The following is a 19,938-nucleotide window of genomic DNA, read 5'->3' on the forward strand; positions in this document are numbered from 1 at the left end:
TCGACAACTCGCCTTTTTCCAGTGTGGATACTGATGAAAAATATTCATTTAGTGCTTCCCCATATTTAGAGTCATAGAGATGTACAGCACAGAAAAACAAACTTCAGTCCAACTCATCCATGCCCACCAGATATCCCAACCCAATCTAGTCCCACCTGCCAGCACCCAGCCCATATCCCTCCAAACCCTTCCTATTCATATACCCATCCTGATGCCTTTTAAAATGTTGCAATTGTACTTGCCTCCACCACTTCCTCTGGCAGTCCATTCCATGCATGCACCATCCTCTGCATGAAAAACTTGCCCCTTAGAGGTTTATTTTATATCTTTCCCCCTCACCCTAAACCTATGCTCTCCAATTCTGGACATCCCCACCCCAGGGAAAAGACCTTGTACATTTACCCTATCCATGCCCCTCATGATTTTATAAACCTCTATAAGATTACCCTTCAGCCTCTAACGCTCCAGGGAAAGCAGACCTCGCCTGTCCAACCTGTCCCTTTAGCCCAAATCCTTCGACCCTGGCAACATCCTTGTAAATGTTTTCTGAACCCTTTCAGCTTCACAACATCCTTCTTCCAATGAATCCATGCACAACTTCCCACTACTGTCCTTGATTGGCCCTAATCTTTTTCTAGTCATTCTTTTATCTCTTATATACCTATAGAAAGTTTTAGGGTTTTTCCTGATCCTATCCACCAATTTCTCATGGCCCCTCCTCACTCATCTTAGCTCTCTCTTTAGGTCTTTCCTGGCCAACTGATAATTCTCAATCACCCTAACTGAGCCTTTACATCTCATCCTAACATAAGTACTGTAATTAGTATTGGTCATCTTACTTAAGAAAGGATGTAAATACATTCAAAGCAAATCAGAAATAAGCTTTTTCCCCAGGGTGAGGGATTCAATAATGAGAGGTCACACGTTCAAGGTGAGAGGATAGAAGTTTAAGGGGGATACACGCAGAAAGTACTTTACACAGAGGGTGGTAGGTGCCTGGAACACGTTGCCAGCAGAGGTAGTAGAGGCAGGCATGGTAGATTAATTTAGGGTGGACAGATGTATGAGTAGGTGGGGAGCAAAGGCATACAGATTCTTAGGAATTGGGCATTAGGTTTAGACAATGGATTTGGATCAGCAAGGGTTTGGAGGGCCTTGTTCCTGGGTTGTAAATGTTCTTTGTTCTTACCATACTATTTTGTGGAAGGAGTGTGTTATGAGGAAAGGTTGGGCAGACGAGACTTAAATATGCTAGAGTTTTGAAGTGTAAGAAATGACTTGATTGAAACACAAGATCCTGAAGAGTGTTGACAGGGTATATGTGAAGAGGATGTTTTTATTTGGAAGGATATAAAAGTAGAGAGCCACTATTCTAAAACAGACTCACTTTTTCTTCTTTCAGAGGGTTGTGAGCTTTTGAGACTATCTTTCTGAAAATGTGGTAGAAACAGAGTCCTCAAATATTTCTGAGGCAGAGCTGGATAGATTCTTATTAAACAAAAGGTGAAAGGCTATCCAGATTAGGCAGGAATGAAATCCGCCATGATCTTCGAGTCATAGCTATGTACAGCATAGAAACAGACCCTTTGGTCCAACTCGTTTATGCCGAATACATATCCTAAGTTAATCCAGTCCCATTTGCCAGTCCTTCACCAATATCGCTCTAAACTATTCCTATTCATATACCCATCCAGATGCCTTTGAAATGTTGTAATTGTATCAGCCTCCACTACTTCCTCTAGCAGCTCATTCTATACATGCACCACCCTCTTCATAAGAAGTTGCCCGAGGTCCCTTTTAAATCTTACCCCTCTCACCCTAAACCTATGCCCTCCAGTTCTGGACTCCCTCACACCAGGGAAAAGACCTTGAAATTTACCTTATCCATGCCTCTCATGATTTTATACACCTCTATAAAAGGTCACCTCTCAGCATTCGACACTCCAGGGAAAACAGTCACAGCCTATCCAACCTCTCCCTATAGCTCAAATGTTCCAACCCTGGCAATATCCTTGTAAATCTTTACTGAACCCTTTCAAGTTTCACAACATCCTTCCAATAGGAAGACCAGAATTGCACGCAACATTCCAAAAGTGAATTAACCAATGTCCTGTACAGCAACATGACCTCCCAACTCCTGTACTTAATACTCTGACAAATAAAGCAAAGCATACCAAGCACCTTCTTCACTATCCTATCTACCTGTGACTCTTTCAAGGAGCTATGAACCCCCTAGGGCCTTACCATTAAGTGTATAAATCTTGCTAAGATTTGCTTTCCCAAAATGCATTTATCTAAATTAAACTTCACCTGCCACTTCGCAACCCATCTGATCAAGATCCTGTTGTAATCTGAGATAACTTTCTTCGCCGACCAATACACCTCCAATTTTGGTGTCATCTGCAAACTTACTAACTATACCTCCTATGTTCACATTTAAATCATTTATTTAAATGATGAAAAGTAGTGGACCTAGCACCGATCCTTGTGGCACTCCACTGGTTAGAGGCCTCCTGTCTGAAAAACATCCCTCCACCACCACCCTCTGTCTTCTACATTTGAGCCAGATCTGTATCCAAATGGCTAGTTCTCCCTGTATTCCATGAGATCTAACCTTGCTAACCAATCTCCCATGCAGAACCTTGTCAAACGGTTTGCTGAAGTCCATTTGGATCACATCCACCATTCTGCCCTCATTAATTCTCTTTGTTACTTCTTGAAAAAACTCAATCAAGTTTGTGAGACATGATTTTTCACACATAAAGCCATGCTGACTATCCTTAATCAGTCCTTGCCTTTCCAAATACATGGACATTCTGCCCCTCAGGATTCCCTCCAACAACCTGTCCTCCACCGACATCAGATTCACCGGTCTCCAGTTCCTGGCTTGTCCTTACCACCTTTCTTAAACAGTGGCACCACATTAGCCAACCCCCAGACTTCCTGCACCTCACCTGTGACTATCAATGGTACAAATATCTCAGCAAGAGGCCCAGCAATCACTTCTCTAGCTTCCCACAGAGTTCTAGGGCACACCTGATCAGGTCCTGGAAATTTATTCACTTGTTTTTTCAAGACATGCAGCACTTCCAACTCTGTAATATGGACATTTTTCAAGATATCACCATCTTTTTCTCTACAATCTACATCTTTCATGTCCTTTTCCACAGTAAATAATGATGCAAAATACTCATTTAGTATCTTCCCCATCTCCTACTGCTCCACACAAAGGTTGCCTTGCTGATCTTTGAGGGGCTGTATTCTCTTCCTAGTTACCTTTATCCTTAAAGTATTTGTAAGAACTCTTTGGGTTTTCCTTAACTCTATTTGCCAAAGCTATCTCATGTCCACTTTTTGCCCTCCTGATTTCCCTCTTCAGTATACACCTACTGCCTCCATACTCTAAGGATTCACTTGATCTATCCTGTCTTTACCTGACATATGCTTCCTTCTTTTTCTTAACTAAACCCTCAATTTCTCTCGTCATCCAGCATTCACTACACCTACCAGCCTTTCTTTTCAACCTCACTGGAATATACTGTCTCTGGATTCTTGTTATCTCATTTCTGAAGGCTTCCCATTTTCTAGCCATCCCTTTGCCTGCAAATATCTGCCCCCAATCAGCTTTTGAGAGTTCTTGTTCAATACTGTTAAAATTAGCCTTCCTCCAATTTAGAACTTCAACTTTTAAATCTGGTCTATCCTTCTCCATCACTATTTTAAAACTAATAGAATTATGGTCGCTGGCCCCATAGTGCTCCCCCATTGACATCTGTCACCTGCCCTGCCTGATTTCCCAAGCGTGGTTCAAGTTTTGCACCTTCTCTAGTAGGTACATCAGATACTGACTCAAAATTTTCTTGTACACACTTAACAATATGGCAGTCCCAGTCTATGTTTGAAAAATCAAAATCCCCTACCATAACCACCCTATTATTCCTACAGGTTACTGAAGTCTCCTTACAAATGTTTCTCAATTTGCTGCTGACTACTAAGGGGTCTATAATACAATCCCAATAAGGTGAGCATCCCTTTCTTATATCTCAGTTCCACCCAAATAACATCCCTGGATGTACTTCCAGGAATATCTTCCCTCAGTACAGCTGTCCCTTATCAAAAACGCCACTCCCCCTCCTCTCTTGCCTCCCTTTCTGTCCTGCCTGTAGCATTTGTAACCTGGAACATTAAGCAGTCAGTCCTGTCCATCCCTGAGCGATGTTTCAGTAAATGCTGATATCCCAGTCTCATGTCCCTAACCATTACCTGAGTTCATCTGCTTTCCCTGTTCTGCCTCTTGCATTGAAATAAATGCAGTTCAACTTATCAGTCCTACCTTGTTCTCTGCTTTGTTCCTGCCTGCTCTGTTTGACTTGCTTCTGTTCTCACTGTACCAGTCTCAGATTGATCTCTTTCCTCACTATCTCCCTGGGTCCCACTCTACTAGTTTAAATCCTCCCAAGCAGCTCTTAACTGAGGTTCAGGAGCAACTTCCACTTCTTTGTGGAGATTGGGTTTAATCTCAGTAGCGGCCATTGCTGACTTCTGGGGGTCCAAGACTAGCTGTCAGCCAATCATATCACCTGGTAGCTCTCTATGGGCTAAAGTCCCACTTTGGATGAATGAATACCTCCTTTGCAATATATTTGTAAGGCATCTAGGTTTCTCAGCTAAGTGAGTTTCAGATTGTAGCCATTTAGGAATCTACTTAAACTGTTAGTAGTACTGGACGACGTCCCAGAGAATGTAATTTTTTTTATTCATTTGTGGGATGTGGATGCTGCTGGTAAAACATTTACTGCCTTTTCTTAGTTGCCCTTGAGAAGATGATGTTGAGCTGCCTCCTTGAATTGCTGAAGTGTATGGGCTGTCAGTAGATCCAAAATACGGTTAGGGAGCGAATTTCAGAACTTTGACCTAGCGACAGTGAAGGATCAGTGGTACATTTCCAACTCAGGATGGTGAGTGGCCTGGAAGGTAACTTGCAGGTGGTGGAGTTCCCACATATCTGCTGCCCTTGTCCTTCTAGATGGAAATGGTCGTGGACTTTGAAGGTGCTGCGGATTTTTGGTAAAATTTCTGCTGTGCATCTTGTAAATAGTGCACAATGCTACTACTGAACATCAGTGGTAGAGGGAGTGCATGCTTGTGGGTGTGGTGCCAATCAAGTGGGCTGCTTTGTGCTGGATGGTGTTAAGCTCCTTGAGTATTGTTGGAGCTGTACTCATCCGGGAAAATGGGGAGTATTCTGCCACACTCTGTACATGTGCCTTGTAGGTGGTGGACAGGTTTTAGTGAATGAGGAGAGTTGTTCGCTATGAACTTATATAACAATTGTAGTTAATTTCTGGTCAATGGTATCCTCCATGATGTTGATAGTGGGGTTTTAATGATGGCAAAATCATTGAATTTCAAGGACTGATGGCTGATTGGAGATGATCATTGCACCGTACAAATGCCATTCAATCGTTACTTGCCACTCATCAGCCCAAGTCTGGATATCTCTAGGTCCTGTCGAATTTAGACATAGACTGCTTCAGTACCTGAGGAGATATGAATGGTGCTGATCATTCAGCAATCATTGGCATTCATTCCTATTTCTGACCTTGTGATGGAGGGAAGATCATTGATGAGGCTGTGGAAGATGGTTGGGCATAGGACACTACCCTGAGGAACTCTTGCAAAGATGTCCTCGAGTTGAGTTGACTGACCTCCAACAACCACAACCATCTTCCTGCGTGCTAGGTATGTTTCCAACGTCCCCTAATTCCCACTGATTTCAGTTTTTCTAGGGCTCCTTGGTGCCATACTTGGTCATATACAGTCTTGATTTCAAGGGCTGTCACTCTCATCTCACCTCAATTCAAGCCCCATTATGGAATCTGTAAAACTGAATTAAAGAAATAATCACCATTTTTGATCTTTTTCCACAAATGAGAATTGCTGCAGTTTTGTAAACTTCAGTTGGTTCATGAATACACTTCAGGGAGAGAAACTTGCCTGACCTCCCTGACCCCAGTTTCTGTGCAGTTGACTCTTGATGCTCATGTACAGGGCTTTTAGTATGTTTCTGCATTAATTTACATTGAACATTGTTCTACTTCTGAACATATTTTATCTAACTTACTCTGTGATTTCTTCTTATTCTACCTCCCCTTCTAGTTTGACATCGCTTTCAGCAAATTTCTGAAGTTCAACGATGTAAACTGCAAGGAGGGGTGACCGGAGGTAATCCTGCTCACACCCTCTTTTGTGTCTCTATTTTTTGGTCTGTTTCCTTCTCCAGTGTCAAAAAAGTCAGCTCGAATATCTAAGGACTCGGGTTTGTGGAGAAGCCTTTCATATGGAATTTGTACCAAAAGCCTTCTCGAAGTTGAGTTTCCATTTGAATTTGGTTCATCATTTCCAAAATTCCATTTGAATCATCATTCCCATAATTCATTTAGGTCATTATTCCTAAAATTGGAGGGATTTCTTGCTTCTTAATCCACGTCAAGCCCTGTTTAGGCAGATTATCTTTGATTTAGCCTGAGTATCCATCAGATCGTTTTACACAAAGTGTAACAATGTCTGCCTTTTCATTCTGGGGCATTCCTTGATCCAAGTTACTGGTGAAATTCCATTCTATTCCTAAGCCACACACAATCTAATTGCTCATTCCAGTTGGAAATCTGATAATGGTATTCCTGAAAGGCAATGTGTAAGATTAATTCACAGAGTATTACATGTGAAGTAAAAACAAATGTCAGGGAATGATTTTAAAAAAAAGTATAATGATCTTTTAATGAACAGTATCAAACGGAAACAAAATCTGGTACTTTCTGAAAAAAAAAGAAACTTTTTTTAAAGGATGGATGTGGGGTCTTCCGGAGCCTTAGAACATCAAGAACTTGAATAGACTTGATTAAATGTTGTCAAACGTCAACTCAGTCGCCACTGAGGTATGTGCCTGCTCACATATCCCAGTGGGTGCATGAAACCAGATCTGAGCCAGGTTGACAAACTGTGGAGCGGGCAAGTATTTTTCAGTTGCTGGACACAGATGGTGAACTGGAAAAATGGCTAGTTAAATGTCACAAAGCTTCACAGCCAGGTTCAGGATGCACTCTATCCCATTACATAATTTTTCTTTTTAAAATAACACGTTTAAGGTGTACACATACAAAATCACAACAGATATTTTTCCATTGGAGTCACATTGAACCAACTTAATCCAAGCCAATTTAGACAATTTGAGGCAGTGGGAGGCTGAGGGGGACCTCCTGGGAAGAACAGAACCATTAGCATTTTATGCCAATCTCCTATAGTGCTCTGTTTTGTTACATTTATGAAGGACAGTCTTTGTGTTGCAAATGCAGGAATAGAAGCAGCATCCAATTTGCTCACAGCAAGATCTCTCAAAACAGCGCAAAAAAAAGACTAAAAAGCCTATCCACATTTGTTTAGACAATGTTCAGTTGTAGGATAAACACTGGCCTAGGATAGTAGGGAAATCTTCTTAGTTCTGCCTCAAAACTGTGGGTACGAGACATCTTACACCCAACTAAGAGAAGTGGCTGGTTCTTGGCTTAACATCTCCTCTGACACTGCAGCACAACCTTGCTATTGCTCCTTTGGTAATGCATCATTCCCTCAGTACTGGCCCTCTGACAGTGCAGCACTCCCTCAGGACTGACCCTCCAAACGTGCAATGCCTTCTCATATTGCAGTCAGAGTGTCAGTCTGGATTATGATCTTGGGATGCTTTCTGTAAACTATTCCTCCTGAAACAGTTGCCAGTGCATTACCCACCAAGCCTTAGCAAAATGCTGCTTGTCCTGACCTCCTGAATATTTCCTACCTTTGCTGTTTTAATTTTAGATTTTCAGGGCCTGCACTATCATGCTGTTAAATGAGGATTAATGCTTGCCCCGCCCCTGTCCAGTATTAACACAAACCTAGAGTCTCTATCTGGTCAGTGTTAATGCCCACCCTCACTCAACCAATGGATCAAAGTTCGACTGACATAATGTACAGTTACATCTTTCAAAACCTATACAAGGACATGGGCAGCAGACACATGGGAGCACCTTCCCTCAAGTTCCTACCTACACCACATGGCCTGCAGTAGTTCAAGAAGGCAGCTCACCACCACCTTTTCCAAGGCAGTTGTGGATGGACAACAAATGCTGGCCTAGCCCGAGATATCCACATTCATTTAAAGAATGCAAATAAATGGAGACAGAGAGACTTAAGGCGGCATTGGTGTGTACTTCAAGATCAGGGTCAGCAAAAACATAAGGAGATAGGACAACATAATTGCTCACAGAATCCCCTTCAAAAGGTGGAAAGTGTGACCCAATACTTCTCTAAGTAGGCAAGTCAGATGGTGTCAAGGTATTCACCGTACTGTTGGAAGAAGACTGGCATCACACCCTAGTCCCAAGGGATCGGTGTCCTGCTGCTCACCTTACAGAGGTGGCTGTCTGGATACTTCCGCCGATCTCTTAACCAGATTAACTAGACACAGGAAGAAGCTCCACCAGGAATTCATTCGGTGACGCGCAAGGGTTGTGCCTTGCGCGTGATCGAGGCAACTGCAACCAGATTCTAAACGTTCACCTGGATTAATTATGAATTAATAACAATAATACAAACAAAAAAAAATTAAATTCACAGTTTAAGATGCAGGGCGAAAAGAACCAGGTGAAACCAGAATCCTGCGATAATACCTGCGCTCCATACAAGCGGTAGGGGAGAGTGTCGAGATACACAGGCAGCTCCACTCGCGCTTCTAAGTGTGGTGCTTGACCAGGGTGTCCTGCGGGTAGCAGCAGGACATTCCTGCCTTCGGAAGAGAGGCAGACTAACACAGTGACTCTCGCACAGGATGCCAGTCCCCAAGTAGACCTGTCTGCTGGCTTCAGGAGAAGCTTAAGGCCTTTGGCTGGAGTTATGAGACGAAAGGAAACCATTTGAGCCATGAAGATGGGGAAAGGAAATGCCAACCCGACTTCCCTGCTAAGCTCGGCTCCTCACGCAGCTGGGATGAATGATCTTGGGGCTAGCCGCTATCTTAATGCTGTAGAGTTCTGAATGAAAGTAGTTGAAACAGAGATTTGTAGTGGTGCTAATGTTGTTTGGGGGGTGGGGGGTGGGGGAGGGAGGTTTCAGTTTGGGGCAGAGATGGGGAGAAGGTACAGAGAGAAATCCATGATTGCTGGGTGGTCTCACGGTGGTCCAACTATAGTCAGGCTGCTCTCGGGAATGGCATCCTGGTACGACTCGAGCCTGGCCAAACGACTCTGCTCCAGGGCGATGGCCTCTGCGGAGTGCTTGCATTTCTCCGAGCCACACTGGCAGGTGAAATATTTACACTTGATGTCCCAGAACCGGTCTCCGTAATCAAAGCTGGCAAAAGGTGAAGAGAAGTGTGGAAATCAATTTTAAAAAAAAGAGCACGAGCAGTTAAAATCACAACGTCTGTCACAGAAGAGAATGGGAGGTGCTGGGCGGAGGAGTTTCATCTCCTTTTGAGCCTCTAACACGCTTCCCAGTGGGGCTTCACAAGGTAGATGGTGAGATGCGCCCTGGCTTGAGGGGGGTCTTCAACAAGGGACCCCAAGGGACGGAATCACGTGTACCCTGATCTTTGTGGGAAGATAGTGAAGTGATTGCTGGACTCCTTGATGAGAGATTTGTATCACTGATAGCCATAGGTGAGGTGCCAGAAGACTGAGGGTTGCTAACGTGGTGCCATTATTTAAGAAAGAATGGTAAGGAAAAGCCAGGGAACTGTAGACCGGTGAGCTTGACATCAGAGATGGGCAAATTACTGGAGGGGATTCTGAGGGATAGGATTTACACATATTTGGAAAGGCAAGGATTGATTAGAGATGGTCAACATGGCCACAGTGTCTCACTAACTTGATTGAGGTATTTGAAAAAAAGTGACACAGAGGATTGATGAGGGTAGAGGGTGGACACAATTTATATTGGACTTCAGTACAGAGGAACGTCGATTATCTGAAAGAGATGGGGAGGGGGGGGCATTATTTCGTTCGGATAATTGATTTCCTCTGGGGATTGGAGTTTTCTGTGAAGTTTGCTCCCCGTTCAGGAGACGAGGCAGCAGCACACTGCGTGCGAGCCCCGGTGACCTGTAGTGTACCGCAAGGATCAGTGCTCTGTCAACTGTTTTTTGTCATCTGTATAAACAATTTCAAATGTGAATATAGGAGATATGTCAGTAAACATGCAGATAACACCAAAATAGGCTGTATAGTGGACAGTGAAAATGGGACCTTGATCAGATGGACCAATGGGCCAGAGTGGCAGATGAAGTTTAATGTAGATAAATGTGAGGTGCTACATTTTGGAAAGGCAAATCAGGGCAGGTCTGATACAGTTAATGGTAAGTCCCGGGGAGTGTTTCTGAACAAAGAGACCTTGGAGTGCAGGTTCACTGTTCCTTGAAGATAGAGCTGTAGGTAGATAGGATAGTGAAGGAGGCATTTGGTATGCTTTCCTTTACTGGTCAGAGCATTGACTAAAGGATTTGGGAGGTCATGTTGCAGCTGTACAGGACATTGGTTAGTCCCTTTTGGAATACTGCCTTCAAATCTAGTCTCATTCCTATAGGAATGTATAGGAAAGTTAAACATGTCAAGGTTCACGGAAGATTTGCAAGAATATTTGCAAGAGCTGGAGGGTTTGAACTAAAGGGAGAGGCTGAATAGGCTGAGGCTGTTTTCGCTGGAGTGTCAGATGCTGAGGGGTGGCCTTGTAGAGGTTTATAAAATCATGGATAGGATATAGGCAAGGTCTTTTCCCCAAGTTAGTGGAATCCAGAACTCACTTTCTCCTCTGCTGCGCTTTTCCAGCAACACATTTTCAGCTCTGATCTCCAGCATCTGCAGTCCTCACTTTCTTCTTACAGTGAGAGGGGCAAGATCTAAAAGGGACCTAAGGAACAACTTTTTCACACAGTGAAAGGTGCGTGTATGGAATGAATTGCTAAAAGGTGGTGGAGGAGGCTGGTACAATTACAATATTCATAAGGAACATGGATTGGTATATGAATAGAAAGGATTTAGAGGGATATGAGCCAAGTGCTGGCAAAAGGGACTAGATTACTTTTGGGTATCTGGTCCTTATAGACAAGTTGGACCGAAGGGCCTGTTTCTATTCTGTGCATCTCTGTGACCCTATATCTTGAAGAATCACAGAATTACTTTGCCACAGGAGGAGGCCTTTGGGGGCTTTGTGTCTGCACCAGGTCAATGAGCATATGTCAATCAGTGTCATACTCCTGCTTTCTCCTTGTAACTTCCCACATTCTTCCTCTTTAGATGACAGCTCAATTCCCTTTTGACTGTCTTGGTTGAACCTGCCTCCATCACAATCTCAGGCCACATGAAGATTATTTTCTTTATGTCAATTTTGCCTCTTTTGCCAATTACTTTAAATGTATGCCCTCTTGTTTCAGATACCTTCACAGAGAGGAGGAGAAATTTCTTCTCTCACATGGTCATTAATTTCTCCTCATCTCATTCTTAAATGATAGACTCCCCATTTTCTTTTTAAATCATGTTCCCCAGCTCAAGATTCTCCTACAGATAGCAAAAAGTCAAAAACGCTACACAAAGACAAGTAATTGCAGTTGGTATGGAGGCATCCTGACACAGAGACCTCAGGAACAGCTCACCCAAGCTCCTCGCCTGTTTTGATATCCCGACTGCTGAAGAACGCGATCCGGGGGAATCGGAGGTCCTGATGAAGCATGAAGACACGTACGGGAATGATGTTGGGGTCGCACAGATGGTTTATGAAGCGGCTCACATTGCCATAGTAACGGGCATCAATGCAGTACACTTCCCCATCCTGGAGCACAACACAGACAGAAATAATCAAGTCTCACACCTTGCAGATATAATTTGATGTATGACCCTCACTGGAGTCAGGCTTCTATGAAGAATCTTCTGCAGCCCACTGCACCTTTAATTATAAAACTCAGAAGGAAAGTCGTAATTGAGTTGGTCACATTTCTACAGATTTCATCCCATGCCCTCCAATCATTAATTGCCCCATTGACTAATCAGGCTTTATCCCCAACTCTCAAATATTTAGATATTATTAAACAAAACTATTCAAAGCAAAATTGTTAAAACACAGATAACACTGCCTATGAATTCTGTCTCTCAGAATTCCCAGTGAGATTAATCTTCAAACCCGCGGCCACTTGATCATCAAGCACCGATGGTAATACTGAGCTAATTATGAGAATATTGCATTCAGTTCTGACCCAACACTGAACCAGTACGAGGGGAAGCTATGGTGCAGGTATTTATGCATTGCTGACTATTTGGCATCTCAACTGAGCCTCAGTCAGCAGCCAGGTGAGCACTCAATAAAGTAGCATTACCTTATTGTCCAGGTCAAAAAGGTAGGAGTCATCTTCACGCACGTCCGCTTCAGCATCTGAAATGATCTCACCAACGTACCTGAATCACAGATAAAACAATTATAACCACTGCGGAGAGGGCAATGGGTGTTGAGGGTTGGATGGGGTAATGAGAGACAGACAGAGAGAATGCAAAAGAGACACAGCCAGGTTGAGGTAGTGTAGGATTAGGAGGGAAACTAGCATCTGCATTGATTTAGTTGAGTTATAATCCCATAATCCAAGTATATTCATTAAGGTATTACTGTAGTGTTCTGCTTAACAGTAGCCAATGTTGATCTTGACACTCGACATCATGCGACTTTGCTTAGCTTCACCTGACAAATGGGATTGTGAACAGGATGGAGACAATACAATAAAGTTTAGTCTTGAAGCAGCAAAGGTGAGGGCTTTGTTTCTTTTCAGATTCAGGCTTGTAAGGTTGAATAATACAGACATGCTGTACTCGGAGGCTTATTAGCCAATCAAGGAATTAAAACCACATAGCAGTATCACAATTGACTAAGTGCAATCTTTGTATGAAGGGTTAGCTTTGTAACAATGTGTACAATCATTTAAAGTAATTTGTAGAGTAGAGTACTTTGTGCATTAGTTTTGTTTTAACAGGCATAAAAGGATAATGTAAATTGTTTCAAGCATTCAAAGCCAAAAAGGCAAATTGGCAGTGCTGAGTAAATGTCTGATTTAATGGGAACAATGCCAAATCAGGCAACATTGAGAGATGAGCACAAGGATATCCATTCTGTGCTGACTGCAAATACTTACATTTACCATTTACAAAGAGCTTTTCAAATTATCCTTACTGAAGCGACAATAACAAAACCAAATGAAGAGGATGGGCCCATCACAAGTGAAGGAACGAGTCAGACGAATTGGGCAAGTGATACCAGTCAATTAGAGAGTTATCATGTGTCCCTCAATACAATTAGCAATAAATTTTACTTAGCTGAGGCCAACTTACACGTCTAGTTTTAAATTAAAGGATAGGCAATGGCCTAGACTATTAATCCAGAGATCGAGGTAATGATCTCAGTACATGGGTTGGAATCATACCATGGTAGATGGTGGATTTTGAATTCAATAATAATCGAATGACAAGAGTCTAATGATGACCATGAAACCATTGCCAATTGTCCGAAAAACCTATCTGGTTGACTCATGTCCTTTAGGGAAGGAAATGTGCCACCCTCACCTGGTCTGGCCTACATGCAACTTTAGACCCAATGTAGTTGACTCTTCACTACCCTCTGAGCAATTCAGGATGGGCAGTAAATGCTTGTCCAACCAGTGACACTCACATTCCATGAATGATTTTTTAAAGAAGTGGTTAGAGGCATGGGAAGAATTAGTAAGCAATAGCTTCAGGTTACCAGCAGGCACTGGAGAAGTTTGAAGTTATCCAGCTTCCAACTGGAAGTGAAAGGCATTGGAGAGAGACCAAGAAACCAAGCGTCAACCTGCACCCTAAGCGGAACTGGGAAGCAAGAGCAAACATAAAGTAGCTGCCCTGTTTTAATAGGTATTAATCATAGCCTGAGTAAAGTTTCCTGAGTTACTGCACTCAGCTTGTCTCCAACTGCTTGATTAGTTAGAGTCTCAAATGAACAACTTCACATTGCAATTCGATTTGAAACTATGCAAGACCCCTAAAATGTACAGGAGCAAAGGCAAGAAGAGGGAGTGAGAAGAGGAGAAAGCAAAAGGAATAGGGTAGCAAGCGCAAGACAGAAAGGAAGAGAGTGCAAGTGAGAGCATGAAAGACAGAGCACAAGGGAGAGAGAAAGCGTGAGCACACAGAAGAAAAAAGAGAGGGAAACAATGCATGTAAGAACGCGTGAGAGGGAAACAGAGCACGAGGATTGGGAGAGTTAGACAATCAGCAAGTAAAATAAACTATATTTATATAACATATTTGATGATCACATGGATGTCCCTCGGCTTTTTACAATCAATGAATTATTTCTGAAGAACTGTCACTGCTGCAGTGCAGGAAATGCAGCTGCTCGCAATACGCTAAACAAACTCCCACCACCAGGGGCATGATGACAACCAGATAATCTGTGAGGTTTTTTTTCATTCATAGAATGTGGGCACTGCTGGCTGGGCCAGCATTTATTGTCCATCTCTAATTACCCTAGGGGAGGTGGTGGTGAGCCACATTCTTGAATGGCTGCAATCCATTTGGCGGAGGTAGATCCACAATGCTATGAAGGTGTTCCAGGATTTTGACTCTGCCTTATGTCGGTGGAGGGACAAAGATTAGTTAGGGACATCAGAGACAAATTCTCTGTACCTTTTCAGAAATAATGTCATGGGATCCTTTGCAACCAACTTAACAGTTTGGTGAGGCCTTGTTTTAACATCTCACGCCAAACAGTACAGCATTCAGAAAGTGTGAGAGACAACAATCTACCTATCTTAATTCTCAGTGCAATGGGAAACTCCACTCTCAAACCACTGATGCCAAAAATAGAAACGCCTGCAGCAGGGAATGTCTGCTTAACACAACCTCTCCACAGGTTGGCACAAGACAGAGTGTGTCTGGGGTAGGGTCAGGGACAAGGCTCAAAAAAAAACCCCAACAAAGTAGAAAAAGACCATTGTGATAAAAACCGTCAGGCAAATCATTGGTCTGATACTGGAGACTGAAATAAACTTTTGAGATTGCTGAACATGTTTAGGAGGTCAGACAGCCACTGGGTGCATTGAAACATGACTGGGGGAGACGGGGAGAGTGAGATCTGAACCCTCTCTAGCTTAATAATATCCTTCCTGTTACTGGGCGACCAGAACTGGATATAATATTCCAGAAGGAAGCACATGGTGAGAGAGAGAGAAAGAAAAGAGAGAGAGAGAAAGAAAAGAAAAGAGAGAGAGAAAGAAAAGAGAGAGAGAGGATAGATAGACCGACAGACAAACACTGTTTATGAAACCTGGTGGTGTGAAATGAAAACTACATTGGGGAACGAACAGTGACAAACAGGCTTGTCTTCTGGTCAGACGTTTATTAAAAGTCCTATCCGATCTACATGTCCACTGATGCAGGTTGCTGCTGATTGGAATGAACATCCAAAAGCCAGCAGGGTTGGAAGGAGCCACAGAATGGCCAGAATCACACATCATGGAGCATTTTATGCACTGTACTTACTCACAGATGAAGGTCCCCTGTGGAATGTCCTGCAGAGCTCGCACACCCCAGCCCATCTTCTCTGTCCGATAGAGCTGTAAGCGAACTCTTCACGGCAAAATAAAAGAGAATAATCAGTGTCAGGCAATCTTTTATAATCAGCGTGAAACCCATTGCCATTCCATAATCTCATGATAGCAGCAGTTCAGTGTTCTTCAGTCACTTCCAAGATTCGATCCAGTAATTAGGTCAATGTGTTCCCACACACCTCTCTCCCTAAATTTCCTCATTGCCTTCCTGAATTCTCACTGGGATACAGCTAATAGAGGTACAAATTGTACTTCTCATGCAGGACCTGGAACAGTGAGCACTGGGACAGCAGCTTGACTGCAGAGGCATCATCCACCAGTGTTGATACCCTCCTTGCCACGATCCTCCCTCAAATGCATGATTTCACAGAAGAAGCAATAGTGAGGATGGTTGGGAAGGGGTTAAGGAGACAGTGACCAGCAAGGGATTTCCTCCTCCACCCCCTTCATTCCCTCAATCCAGGGAGGGGTATAACCAATGGGATTATTGGGAGTGGTCTATTTGGCACAGACAGACATGAACTGGGCACCTCAGTTTAACACAAAGAGGAGGAATGGGATGGGAAGAATCCTCAAGAGAAAGCTCATGAAAAATACATTTCAGGAATACCTGGGGAAATAAAAGGAGGTGAACTCTTCAAATCAAGTCGCCTGTTCGGAGAAATGTTGAGAGGGGTCTCTGTCACCAACCACTTCCTTCAACAGAACAGGGAGTGACGACTGAGTTTAAAGGGGTGAGAGTAGCAGTGGGAGATGGGTTTAACCTCTATACATCAACCGTCTCTTACCTGATTCCACTTTGCACCACACGGTTCTTGCATGTCCGCCAGCAGGAACACGCCTGATTGCACTCGAAGATCAGGGGCGGCTCAATCTTGTTGAATTCTTGTAAAAGACGCCCATCCTTCTCGGTTAAAAAAGGAGGGAAAGTGGGTTAACAGTGGGGATCGACCGGGTCTGACATATGCCATTATTTTGCTCTGTGTTGTGACCATAACAGAGAGAGACATGTTCCTCCAGAGAATCAGAGTGTGGTTGAAGCACAGAAGGAAACCATTCAGCCCATCGTCACCATGCTGGCTATCTGCTGCAGCTACTTAGCTCATCTCACTCCCTTATCTTTTCCCTCTAGCCCTGCTTTTCGTTCTCTTCAGGTGCGTATCTAACTCTTCTTTGTAAGGTACATTCCCACTAGTATTCACCTTTCATTCTAGATGCAAACCCTTCACTGCATTTTTCCTTGCAATGCCATTGCCTTTTGTTGCCAATAATTCTCTCAGGATGCCTTCAGGTTCTCAATCTTGAATAAGAGCATCATAAACAGGAAAAGGACATTTGACCCATTTAGCTCCAGTCCATCATTCAATATGATCATGGTTGATCAGATACTGGCCTGCACTCCACTTTCCTGTCAGTTCTTCATTGCCCCCGAGTACAAAATCTAACACAGACTTGACCCAGCCTCCACAGCACCCTGAGGTAGATCCCATTGCATTTTCTGTGAGGGTCATTCTTCTCAACTTCATCCTAAATGGGAGATCCCTTATGTTTAAGCTTCACCCCTGGTTCTTAATTTTCGCGCAGAGTTGAGGAGGTTAATAACACTAGGCAAAGAAAAGTTGCTGCAGTTGTCACCAATATGCTCTGGCATGCAGGTCCCAATCTGGTGCTGTAGACACATTAACCAGTCTATACATTTCCTGCTTTCCTTTCTGTTAATACACTTTCAATCTAATGGAAACTTTCCAGAACCTAGGGAATTTTGATAAGTAAATCTATTCCATCTGCTATCTCTGTAGCTATGTCTTTTAAATGGAAAAGGACATAGAAGATATAGAATGTAGGGAAATAGATGGTGACATCTTGAAAAATGTCCATATTACAGAAGAGGAAGTGTTGGATGTCCTGAAACATACAAAGGTGGATAAACCCCTAGGACCGGATCAGGTGTACCCGACAACTCTGTGGGAAGCTAGGGGAGTGATTGCTGGGGCTCTTGCTGAGATATTTGTATCATCGATGGTCACAGGGTGAGATGCCGGAAGACTGCAGGTTGGCTAACGTAGTGCCAATGTTTAAGAAGGGCGGTAAGGACAAGCCAGGGAACTATAGACCAGTGAGCCTGACGTCGGTGGTGGGCAAGTAGCTGGAGGGAATCCTGAGGGACAGGATGTACATGTATTTGGAAAGGCAAGGACTGATTAGGCAAAGTCAACATGGCTTGTGCGTGGGAAATCATGTCTCACAAACTTGATTGAGGTTTTTTGAAGAAGTAACAAAGAGAATTGATGAGGGCAGAGTGGTAGATGTGATCTATATGGACTTCAGTAAGGCGTTTGACAAGGTTCCCCATGGGAGAGTCGTTTGCAAGGTTAGATCTCATGAAATACAGGGAGTACTAGCCAACTGAATACAGAACTGGCTCGAAAGGTAGAAGACACAGGGTGGTGGTGGAGAGTTGTCTTTCAGAATGGAGGCCTGTGACCAGTGGAGTGCCACAAGGATCAGTGCTGGGTCCTCTACTTTTCATCATTTATATAAATGATTTGGATGCGAGCATAAGAGATATAGTTAGTAAGTTTGCAGATTACACCAAAATTGGAGGTGTAGTGGGCAGCGAAGGTTACTTCGGATTCCAGCGGGATCTTGATCAGATTGGCCAATGGGCTGAGAAGTGGCAGATGGAGTTTAATTCAGATAAATACAAGGTGCTGCATTGTGGGAAAGCAAATGTTAGCAGCACCTTACCATTAAGTGTATAAGTCCTAGGGAGTGTTGCTGAACAAAGAGACCTTGGAGTGCAGGTTCATAGCTCCTTGAAAGTGGAGTCACAGGTAGATAGGATAATGAAGGTGGTGTTTGATATGCTTTCCTTTATGGTCAGAGTATGGAGTACAGGAGTTGGGAGGTCATGTTGCGGCTGTACAGGACATTGGTTAGGCTGTTGGAATACTGCGTGCAATTCTGGTCTCCTTCCTATCAGAAAGATGTTGTGAAACTTGAAAGGGTTCAGAAAAGATTTACAAGGATGTTGCCAGGGTTGGAGGATTTCAGCTATAGCGAGAGGCTGAATAGGCTGGGGCTGTTTTCCCTGGAGCGTCGGAGGCTGAGGGATTACCTTCTAGAGGTTTACAAAATTATGAGGAGCATGGATAGGATAAATAGACAAAGTCTTTTCCCTGGAGTCGAGGAGTCCAAAACTAGAGGGCATAGATTTAGGGTAAGAGGGGAAAGATACAAAAGAGACCTAAGGGGCAACTTTTTCCACGCAGAGGGTGTAAGTGTATGGAATGAGCTGCCAGAGGAAGTGGTGGCATTTGAAAGGCATTTGGATGGGTATATGAATAGGAAGGGTTTGGGTGATGGTAGGTGAGATTTAATTGGGTTGTGATATCTGGTCGGCATGGATGAGTTGGACCGAAGGGTCTGTTTCCATGCTGTACATCTCTATGACTCTAAGAGCCAAGGATGCATGTATTCATCCCATTAGTTTTCCTGATACTTTTTCTCAAGTGATCCTGAATATTTTAAGTTACTCCCTCACTTTGTCTCAATTTTTTCCCAATTTAAATATGGCTAAAAAGAGACATGGAGTTAAAGGTTTTCATGCTGCACTCTGTAGGGACACGAGAAAGCAACTTCTTCTTTCATCATTCTTTTTAAGTTTCTAACATTTTCTCAAACGTCTGGCCAACCGTTAATCTTTGCATGTTTGTACATGATGGCCAATTTCACGCCATCTTTGAACTTCCTGGTTACTCACGGTGGCACTTCTCACAGACTCTCACCGGAATATATCTTTGTTAAGAGTCATGAAATATCTTTTAATTTATTCTTCCATGGGCATCGCTGGTTCGGCCAGCAATCATTGTCTGTTCCTGGCTGTCAGCCACATTGCTGTGGGTCTGGAATCACGCATCAGCTATACCAGGTAAAGGTGTCAGTTTCCTTCTGTAAAGGAATTATTTCCTCATTTCACTTTGGCTGAAAGTTTTTCTAATCTTGAAGGGTGTCACTGGCTAGGCCAGTATTTGTTGCCATTGTTGCATTTTGACACAACTGAGTGGCTTGCCAGACCATTTCAGAGCTAACCACATGAAGTCAAATGCTATCGATTCACAGGAATGAAGATATCACTGGCTAGGCCAACATTCATTGCACAGCCCTAGCTGTCCAAAGGGCAATTGAGAATCAACCATATTGCTGTGGGTCTGGAATCACATGGTGGCAGATTCTTTTCTCCATTTCACCATTTTATAATTCCAAATTTTTATTAATTTCAT

At 43.3% G+C, this 19,938-nt stretch overlaps 1 protein-coding gene across 1 annotated transcript in view; it reads right to left on the bottom strand.

Annotated features, from left to right (window-relative positions):
- Positions 1-6,750: 6,750 nt before the first annotated feature.
- Positions 6,751-19,938, bottom strand: part of LOC122541532 (histone-lysine N-methyltransferase EHMT2-like) — an 87,505-nt gene continuing 74,317 nt past the window's right edge. The window contains exons 29-33 of the mRNA XM_043678360.1: positions 16,444-16,583; positions 15,588-15,674; positions 12,401-12,479; positions 11,684-11,859; positions 6,751-9,387 (exon numbers count right to left, since the gene is read on the bottom strand). Coding sequence (XP_043534295.1) covers positions 9,207-9,387; positions 11,684-11,859; positions 12,401-12,479; positions 15,588-15,674; positions 16,444-16,583 — 663 coding nt within the window. The 3' untranslated portion in view covers positions 6,751-9,206. The remainder of the gene's footprint in view (positions 9,388-11,683; positions 11,860-12,400; positions 12,480-15,587; positions 15,675-16,443; positions 16,584-19,938) is intronic.

The sequence above is a fragment of the Chiloscyllium plagiosum genome, chromosome 37, assembly GCF_004010195.1.
Source record: "Chiloscyllium plagiosum isolate BGI_BamShark_2017 chromosome 37, ASM401019v2, whole genome shotgun sequence".
In the NCBI taxonomy this organism is placed as follows: Eukaryota; Metazoa; Chordata; class Chondrichthyes; order Orectolobiformes; family Hemiscylliidae; genus Chiloscyllium; species Chiloscyllium plagiosum.